The sequence below is a fragment of the Talpa occidentalis genome, unplaced genomic scaffold (assembly GCF_014898055.3).
Source record: "Talpa occidentalis isolate TD23 unplaced genomic scaffold, MPIMG_talOcc4v2.1 talOcc4.2497, whole genome shotgun sequence".
In the NCBI taxonomy this organism is placed as follows: domain Eukaryota; kingdom Metazoa; phylum Chordata; class Mammalia; order Eulipotyphla; family Talpidae; genus Talpa; species Talpa occidentalis.
The window spans coordinates 1126-11422 of record NW_023602626.1 but is presented as its reverse complement, the minus strand read 5'-3'; the positions used below and the strand labels follow the sequence as shown (position 1 = coordinate 11422).

The following is a 10297-nucleotide window of genomic DNA, read 5'->3' as shown; positions in this document are numbered from 1 at the left end:
GGAGGATGAGGCATGATTAGACTTTGCACCGATCCAATAGCTCCCATAAACCTCTTCGGCTCAGGCACAGGGAAAGTCCAGGCCTCCCCTCTGGCTGTCACAAGAACTGACTCCTAAGCAAGTTGGCTGACAGCACCTCTGGGGTCTCTCCTTCCCTTTTCCAAGGTGCTTCCAGAACGCAGACTGGCTGATCACAGATGAAAACATACTCAAGGTGCATTACCCCAAACTGGAAGTGTCAGAAGACTGCCTGTACCTTAACATCTACGTGCCTGCCCATGCAGACTCTGACTCCAAGCTCCCTGTAAGGCTACCCGTCATGTTGGGGTCTCCAGCCAGCAGGTTGTGTTGTCTGGGTGTCTGGAATCTGACCTGGTCCCTTTTTGTATGAGGGAAATGTATTACTGGACACATCAATAAGCTTTTTAAAAGTCATAAGGACAGATTCACCTGATCTTCTTTTCCTGTTGCCTCCTTATTGGCGATGACTTCCCCTTTGATTTTTATTTTGTTTTGTCTCTCCTGAAGCATTTGATGACCTGTAAACTCAGAAAAAACACTGTTACAAAAGACTGATTATTATTGTTTGAGAAATCCCCCTTTTAAAGAGTATATTGCATCCTCCAGTTTTCCTGTTTGCAATGAAGATCCTTATAGAAGAGAGTGAAAAAGAAGTGAGTGCAAAAAGTATATCCCACCAGTGAGTTTTTAGTCACACTAAAACACACTACAATGGGACAGTGGCTTTATTTTATCACATCAGCAGCATCTATGAGCACTGACTACCTGCCCAACACAACATGCTATTTCATTTAACTCCCTCAATAACCCAGTGGGTAAAGATTATTGGACCCATTCTACAGACATAAAGGATGAAGCATGGGGAAGGCATAGTGTCCTGCTCCTTGTCACACTTGTAGTAAGTGACAGAACCTGCTGCCAAAGCCAAAGCTTTTGTCAGCTCCTACTTTCCCTCAGTGGTTTTCTTTTCTTTCTTTCTTTCTTTTTTTTTAACTTTCCCTCTACTCTTTTTTCTTTTCCTTTTTTTTTTTTTATTTATATAAACACTGGGTACAGTCAGAAGCGCGGAAGGGTGAGAGAATTCACCAGAGCCAGAGCGGGGAGCAGAGCAGGCAGAAGGACCGAAGTACACTGCTGAGGGGAGCAGCAGGTGGCAGGAGAAGTCTGTGCGCCATGTGGGACCCTCCTCCAGTGGCCCCTCCTCCAGTGGCCGGGGAGAAGCGGGGATCGAACCGCGCTTGCAGAGGCTGCGGGCAGCTTCGCAACTCAGCGCTCAACCACTGCGCCACCGGGGAGGCCCCTCCCTCAGTGGTTTTCTTCTCTTTTCCTACCACTTCCCAATATAAGACCCTAATTAACCAATTGTTCTAATCAATATATTAAAATATCTACATCTACACATCTCTTCCTTTTTTTCCTCTTCTCACCTCCCTTTCTCTCTGTAGGTAGGGGAAAAAAGCCTTAGATTAAAACATCCTAAGCAACTTCAGTTCTCATACATGGCTGCCAGTGACTTCCATCTTCCTGTGAGTCACAAGTCTCATGATATTCTGTTAACACTTCTTGAACGCTTGAAATGTGCCGATATTGCCCATGAGCTTTAGATGCAGAATCTTTTTAAACCTCATGATAACCTCGTAAGTGAGATATTTCATTCTTCACGTCTTACAGATGGGAAAAACTAGCTCCAGAGGGGTTAAGTAATCTGCCCAGGGTCACGCAGCCAGTCAGTGGCAGAGCTGGGAATCAAACACAGGTATTCAGGTTACAGAACCTACATGCTTAACCTGGACCATCTTCAAAACACAAAACTTCTGATGCTGTTTAGACAGGAACGTGATTTATATTTCTCTAAAGAAAGAATTTCTTGCTTGGGAGGGGGTGTGGGTGCCCCAAGGGCCGACTGGAGCATTTTCTCCTCCCTTTTAGGTCATGGTGTGGTTTCCCGGGGGCGCCTTCGAGACTGGCTCAGCCTCCATCTTCGACGGGTCTGCCCTGGCTGCCTTCGAGGACGTTCTGGTTGTGACTATCCAGTATCGGCTGGGAATATTTGGCTTCTTTAAGTAAGTGATTGACCCCCTGATCTCCCGGGAGCAGCTGTGTAGTAGCCATAGGAGATTCAGTGTCCAGTCACCACAGGAGAAAGGAGCCTTCGTGCCATTGAACCAACTTGGCCCAAGTTACTTAGTTATCACAGGTGAACCCCCCCAATCTTAGTAACTTTTCAGATGAAAATCTCTTTCTCATTCAAGTAAAGTCCAATGGAGTGTTCCTGATTGACAGATATCCTTCCACATAGTCAATCAGGGACCCGGGCTCCTTCCCCCTTGTGGCTCTGCTCTTCTCCAGGGCTCCAGGCCCTCTGCATTGGAATGAGAGCATGGAGTCATGCCAGGGAGGCCTTCCGGGGTCAGCCTGAAGGTTGCACTCATCACTTCTCTTCACATCCTGTGGCAGAACGCAAAGGCCACACCAACTCCAAGGGGAATGGAGACATGTAGCCCAGTTGTATTGTGGGAGCAGTCAGGAGTGTAGCGTGGGCCCCATCTCGAGGCTCCCCGAATGCTCCCTGAGAAAAATGATTCTTTGTGCTGACTTCCTTCTGTCCAATAACATCTCACATGCTTTGGGCGTTCACTGTGAGCCAGGTAGGGTGCAGGCACTCACCATGCATTATTCCAGCTCACCCTCAGAATAGTCTTCCTGGAAGCACACTGTTGCTAGTCCCACTTTACAGTTGAAACATGGAGGTACAGAGAGGGGAAGCAGCTTCTCAGAGCTCACAGAACAGAGCCGAGGCTCTTGACAATTCTGGTATCCTACCAAGAATATGGTGGAAGGCATGAATGAGTCAAGAGGGCAGGCTGCTGTTTGTCACAGCGGGGAATTTAGCAGTGATGCTAATATGGATCTGACCTTGAGAAACTCTTAGTGTCATGGGGAAGCTAATGCAGCAGCACCAGTACTCATGCCACCAGGCAGGGCAGTTTAATGCCCTGAGATTGCGAGGCAGTGGGACTGCGAGACTGAGAGAGCTGCAAGAAATCAGGGAGGCTTCATGGGAGAGGTGGCATTCCAGCTGCACCCGAAAGACAAGGTTGGGTTGGGAGAGATCATACTTTGCAAAGACTGCTGCCAGAGCAAAAGCTGGGAACTTGCAAGGAAATGTAGCAACATGCGGTCCTGGAGCACTGGGAGATGGCTCCGGGGCTTCAGTGAAGACAAGGAGGACTGAGAGAGGTACCGTGACCAGAGCAATTACACCTAGCGATTGTGTACAGTGGTAGACTGCAACAGATCCCTTTGGCAGAAAGGTTTCCAAAAATTGTTTCCAATATCTGGCAGGCAAATGAGGACACAGTAGGACATGGATTTAGAAAGTGAGGGCAGGTCTGATTGGCAGAGACTTTGAAAGCCAGGCTGTGCTCTGGAGAGTAGAGTGAAGGCGGGGCTAAGGGTGTCCAGGCTGCAGATGGGGAGTTTGACTGGGAGGCTACTGTGCAGTCTTAATGCAGACCATAGGAGTGAATCAGGGTGGTGATTGACTGACTAGTGATCGTTGATGTGGACATAGGGCTTATTGTGTGCCTGGCACCATCAGCCTTCACAACCACCACTCAAATTAGGCACCAGGATTAGCCCATTCTAGACAAGAGAACATTGTGGTAAAGCAGGTTCATTGACTTGCTCAAGGCCACCCGGGATCATAAGTGTCCAGATCATGAAACTTCTGTGCACAGGGAGGCCTTGCTCCCTGGTGCAGCCCAACTGCCAAGAACAGGGCTCTTCTGGATCCATTGATTCAGGGGAACCTATGAATATCCTGCAATTTCTCCTGCCAGGCTGTGCTTTTTCCTCCTGGCTGCTTAGCATTCATCAACTTTTCAGAGAAATCCAAATCTCAGCAGAGGGTGAGAACCCAGCCTGGTTTTCTAGCTCCCCCAAACTTCCAATTTACCTCTCTTCCCTATAGGATGCTGGTGATGCCCTGACACCCTCCCACAGCCTCACCCCCAATGTCAGTGGCTCACTGGGCATTCTCACCCTGCCTTTCACCCCCAGCACAGGGGACCAGCATGCTCCAGGGAACTGGGCCTTCCTGGACCAGGTGGCTGCCCTTACCTGGGTCCAGAAGAACATCAACCTCTTTGGAGGGGACCCACTCTCCGTGACCATCTTTGGCGAGTCAGCGGGAGCCATTAGTGTTTCTGGCCTTGTGAGTGCTCCTCTTTGGGGCCTGAACTAATCTCAGTGGGGCAGGTTAAAAAATACACATGATGAATCCCTGACATCAAATTGGTGCTTTCGAGTTGAACAAACACTCTTAGATCTGTGATCTCCAGAGAGACTCACATTGTGAGTTAGGGGCTCAGTCTCATTTCATGGACTAGAGCTGTCCTGGGAAGTTTAACTGAATCGCCCAAGGTCACATTGTAATAACAGGAGAAAAAAATCATTTATATTTATAAATTGGAGCCCTGGTATCCAATACCAGAACTGGTAATTACTTGTCTAATAGAAAACTAAGCTAAAAGCATAAAATAACAAATGATTCATGTAATCATTTTGGTTTTACTTAAAACATAAAATGCACATTCCTTCACCAGTGGTTTGATTTAGGGCCTTGTCATTTCAGTTTGTCGCTGGCTGGAGGGCCAACATGCATTTGCATGCAGAAACCTCCTAAAGAATTCATTGCCCTCAAATTGCAGTTTTAGTTTCTTTCCAGTGAGCATGAACTTCAAGATGCCTAAAAGTAGGCTGTGAAGTGCTCATGGAGTGTTTTATTTCCCTCTGCACACTTTACTCTTACTTGTTCACATCTAATTTGACAGCAGTATTTTTTCACTACTTGCCTTTATCAAGGCTTTGTTTCCCCCAAACATTTTTTTTTTCACATGCACACTCCATTCATTCCCATGGTATTTCACCCATTATATAATTACTGTAGTAAGTGTAGCTGAAAAAACAAGTTCGGAAGCAAACACACTTAACTCTTGGCAGGAAATGGATGATAATAGAAATGTACAGAGGTCCTGGAAAATGGCTATAGAGGACACCAGTTAACATATAATCACAGAAATGAGCTACACGAGATGGGTTAAGAGAACTTCTGCTGTGTAGCCCTTGACAAAGTATTTTTTTATATCTTCAAATTAATGCAATAAAGGGATTATAGTAACTCACTTTATATATGTGATGATAGCCACCATTTCATGAGCTCTTATTCAAACGAACACTGTACAAAACCTTCTATATTTAAGCTTCTCCTGCTCCTCACAAGTCCAGGAGATAGGTTCAGTTTCAGTATATAGGTTCAGTAATAGGTTCTATTTCAGCGTATTGCTCCCCTAAAGGGGATGCTTAGAAGTAATAAGCATCTTGCTTGTGCTTCCCCAGCTAAGAAATGACAGAGCTGGTGCTCATGAACTTCAAGTTTATAAGGAATCAGGACTTGGAGAGGTTCAATAACTTGCCCAAACCCCTTGACAGCTCTAACCCCCAAACCAGATTTTTTTGCCCCCCCCCGAGCTTAGAGCTTCCTAGAAAAGTTTTTTCCAAAAAGGAATGGGCGGTGTGTGTGATGGGGAGCCAGCCCCATAAATAACTTCGCATCTCCTGTGTTCTCTCTCCAGCTTCTGTCCCCACTGACCACTGGCTTATTCCACAAAGCCATCATGGAGAGTGGAGTGGCCATCATCCCTTACCTGAAGGCTGCTGATGATGCTAGGAGTAAGGATGTAGGTTCACTGTTACCCTTTCAGTTTGTTCTCAGGAAAGAATTTGATCATCTGTGCATAGACCACGTGCTTCCCTGTACTTGCTAACCATGGTCAAAGAATCTGATGCTGGCCCAGAGAGGCTACCATGGAAGACCTGGTTCAGTAGGAAGTGGGTGCAGCTACATAATGCAATATTGCTGGTGTACATGGCTGTGAGTGCATGTGTGCATATGCATACGTGTGAAAGTGTATGCGTGTGAGTGTTATGAATATCATGTGACTGCATATGCATATGTGTGAATGTGAGTATCTGGGTTTGTGTGTATGTGGGTGTGTGCAAATGTGTGTGTTTTGTGTGTTTATGCATGTGTGTTTACTTGTGGGTGTGTGCATACATGTGTGTACCGTGATCATTTTTCCACCTTAACTATATCCTTTGCTTATGATATATAACTTAGTCCCCTGTTTATATAAAATTCATCTCCTATACTTACTCTGCTTCACCTCCTAGACTACTATGTTAAGAAAGATTCTGAGGCTATTTACAGCTCAGTGGGAATAACACTATGACTGATTAATGTTGTCTGGCACAAGATCATGTGGGGAGATAGGACATATACCCAGATATTTGTCATCTGTCCTCTTGTCTTAGCACTCTGCCAGATAGTGAGGACCTGGATCCTGAGGTCTCTATCTTTCATGTCCCAGCATAATGCCTTGGTTATTTTAGGCAACCGTAAATGTTTACTTAATGTTTGAGTTAAGGGATATGCTGTTGCAGTTGATGAATATTAAATAAACATTAGACTGTGGAGCCCGGGTATTGTACATTTTAGTGGTGTATTTTCTTAAATATCCTCTAGAAAATACAAACCCCGCACTAAGAACAAAAACAGAAGCAGAGTTATAAGATTGTAAAAATAACCTCAATACACAGGGATTATTGATTTTGGTAACACGATATATCAACTTCTGGTTTGTGCTCATATTTGTTCATTCACCACATGCATATTGAGTTCACAATGTTTTCTCAGTTCTGCTATGACCTCTGAATTTATAAGTAGAAAACTAGCTCAAGACAACAATAATGTTTCATGCCAAGTATTTTTAACCTGCAGTCCGTGTGTTCGGAAGGTGCTCCTTGAACTCCTTGTATGCAGATTCTCTGTGTGTCCCATTTTCCCAGGGAGAAGGTCTATAGCTTTCATGGGCTGCTTAGAGCATCTATGACGCCCAGAAGACTAAGGGCCACCACTTTGAAGGGACAGGATCTGCACATGTGCAAAGTTCAATGTCGGGGTGAGCAGGCATTTTGCAAAGGGCTGGGTAGAGAAGGTGAGGATCCTTGGGCAAGAAGAGTTAAGAGGAGGAAAACTGCAGTGGTTTGAAAGTACTTTTTTTTTAAACAAATGTCTTTTTCTTTTTTAAAAGATTGATTTATTTATGCACACAAGAACTGGGGTGTAGGCCAGAGGTGCAGAAGGAGGTGGTGAGAGGATTCACTGGAGACAAAGTGGGGAGCAGAACAGGCAAATCTACTGAAATACATTGCTGAAGGGAGCAGCAAGGGAGACAGGAGAGGTCTGCTGCACTATGTGGGTAGCTCCCTGGCCAGGAATCAAACTTGTGCTGCAGAGGCTGCAGATAACTTCACAGTGCTGTGCTCAACCCCTTGTCATTCTGAGAGAAGTAGGAGGTGGGCCAAAATTAGTAGAATTGGCATAGAGATGGAAAAAAAGACTTCTAGGGCTTTCCAGGCTGGGGGTGAAAGAGAGGTTTCAGAGAACTGACAGGCCAAGACTGACTAGAGGCATGCCTCAACTGGCAGTTAAGAAGCTTGCAAAGCTATTCCTTACTCTTGGGCCTCCTAACTCCATATAGCAGCCCAGAGTTGAGTTTCTCATCTCCTGGGGGACTGGTGCCAGACTGGCCTTTCTGGAACCCAGAACCTTGACTCTGTCCCAGCCCACAGACTGCCACAGCACCTCCCCCAGCTCTGACAATTAGCAAAGATGACAAAGAGGTTCAGGTGAGCGAGTATGGAGAACACCAGTCCGTCTGTCCTTGATGGGTACATCCCATTCTAGGCACAAGGTGGTGAGGGGGCAGCAGGCAGAGCAGCCTGTGGCTGGATTAAGTACTCTTTCCAAATTTCACTTTTTTGGAGCTTTTCAGTACCCAGCTTTGACCTGGTCCTTTTCTGGAAATAGTTGCAGATGATTGCAGATGCCTGTGGTTGCAAGGCCTCAGACTCCCCTGCCTTGCTGCAGTGCCTGAGGGCAAAATCGTCTGAGGAGCTGCTCAACATCAGCCAGGTAAAGAGCAGGGGAGGGCTTGGGGCAGGCTGGCCCTTTGAAGGGAGCTGAAGGCAAATCCTACTTCTCTCTTATTTCCTTAGGCTTGAGACTTGGAAGCTAGGATTAGTGATTCATAGTAATGCCTGACATTACTATTAAAAAATAATGTCTGCCCATGTAGAAGGCAGAATCCTTATATGTGGACTTCTAGTGAGTCCGACCCTGACCCGCGACGGTGAAGGAAATTAGACATGGGGGACTGTCATGTCCAGCATGCAGCAAATCTTTATTGTCTTAGTGTTTATTATATACTATTTTAATTGTAGCAGGTGTAACATCAAGCATACCACATAATGATAACACGTAATTAGTCTATTTTCTTACTATTATCTATTTACTTCAGACAGTAGGATACCAGGCGGTTAGTTCTCACACACATAATCTTATCGCCTCCTAGCCTGACTGGGAAGTTCGCTCATTATGTCAATGTGGAGATGTACACAGTTCACTTCCAGGCTCTCAACACCAAGTCCTGTCCCCAGAGGTTTTCCTCCAAGACACATGTGTTTTCACATGCCTTAGGACTCAGGTCAAGGCCTTCTGCTTACTGCACAGGATCTCTCCATTTTAATCTCAGGCTGTGGAGATGTAGAAGCCCGACTCCACGCAGTCACTTTCCAGGCTCTTAACACCAGTCCGTCACTCAGAGGTTTCCTCCGAGACACATGTGTTTCATGCCTTAGAGACTCGGGTCAAGGCCCTTCTGCTTACTACGCAGCCGCTCCAACACTAGGTAATTCAAGAACTTGATGGGCCAGGGGTGCTGCTTAGCCTGAAGAGCCACTAAAATTCAAAGTCTGTAGGTCACTGAAGGCATCTCATGGACAGAGATGGGACCATCCTTGCTCCACATGCTACCAGAAGCTAACATCAAGGTCAGAGCTCGAAGTTCTGTTAGGAAACCACTTTGAATGTATAACCAAGGCCTTCCTAAAAACCCAGTTGTCTGAAAAACACAGGCTCCATTAGAAGAGAGTGAGACACTCACTCTGGACGTATTCAAGCAGGGTCTACATGACCACTGGCAAATTTCAATCACAGGATGAATCATTGAACTGGATGAGCTTTTATGTCCTTTCCAATCTTGGAGCTTCTGATTGTCCTCGAATCATCAAGGTCATTATCTGTCAGATTTCCATGTTTGTTAGTTATTTGGCATGAGCTGTGCTCACATCCAAAAAATGGGTAACAGTCCTTGATCTGATGTCGCAAGACAGCTGTTTTGTGTCTTCCCTTCTGACCCACTCTCAACATCTTGAAAAACCAGGATGAGAGCCAGGTGTTGCTTCCTCAGACCTAAGAAATATCCAGCTAGATCCAAGGCACATGGACGTCTCAGGACGAGCTTCCCACACCCCCACTAGCCATCCCTCTGCTCCCCACTCTGCCTGTTGCATTTAGTCAGTGATTCCCACACTTGAGCATTCATGAGAATCTCCTGGCAGGCTTGTTAAAACAAGATGGTTGGGCTGCACCCCTGGAGTTCTGGATTCAGGCGGTCTGGGATGGAACCTGAGAATTTGCATTTCTGGTAAGTTTCCTGATGATGATGCTGCCGCCACAAGTCCTGGAGGCCCACTTTGAGAACCACTATGCAAGTCTACTATTTTTCTTAGGTAACTACTGTTCTTACCCAGTTAGAAGATGAGGAAACCAAGGCTCAAAAAAGTTGAGTACCTTTGCTCCAGGGGGCTGGCCCAGGGGCACTCTGCACTGGGATGGCTTATTTTCTTTTCTTACTGCACTTTGACCACTTGCCTCAGCCTGGCTAGGGGTTGGGGACAGTGGAATTTGTAAAGAGAAACAGCTGTCAATTTTTCCCTTCTTATTTCAGAAAACCAAGTCGTTCACTCGAGTGGTTGATGGATTTTTCTTTCCTGAGGAGCCTCTAGATCTAATGACTCAGAAACAATTCCATCCAGTTCCTTCTATCATCGGAGTCAGTAACCATGAGTGTGGCTTTCTGCTGCCCATGGTGAGGATTCTGGTGGTGCTTCTGGTCTCTCCCAATGAGTGAGGTGGTTGTTTGCTTCCACAGATGGGTTCCCCTTAGGTGACACCAAATACTGTGAGGGCTGAGGCCCCTCAGCTAAGTGATCATCTTTTCTCTCTGAGGTGGGTGACAGAGGATGGGGACTGCCATAGCAAGTGGACCCCCATCTCCTTGTAGACGCTTGTGGAAAAATGAGTCCGTAA

General features: G+C 46.1%; 1 protein-coding gene across 1 annotated transcript; it reads left to right on the top strand.

Annotated features, from left to right (window-relative positions):
* Positions 1 to 165: 165 nt before the first annotated feature.
* Positions 166 to 10076, top strand: LOC119253962 (carboxylesterase 5A-like; the record flags this gene model as incomplete). Its single annotated transcript, XM_037521182.1, has 6 exons — positions 166 to 304; positions 1951 to 2084; positions 4084 to 4237; positions 5658 to 5762; positions 7955 to 8059; positions 9936 to 10076. Coding segments are annotated over 6 exons (778 nt in total), but the record flags the coding sequence as incomplete, so codon positions are not given.
* Between the last annotated feature and the right edge of the window lie 221 nt (positions 10077 to 10297).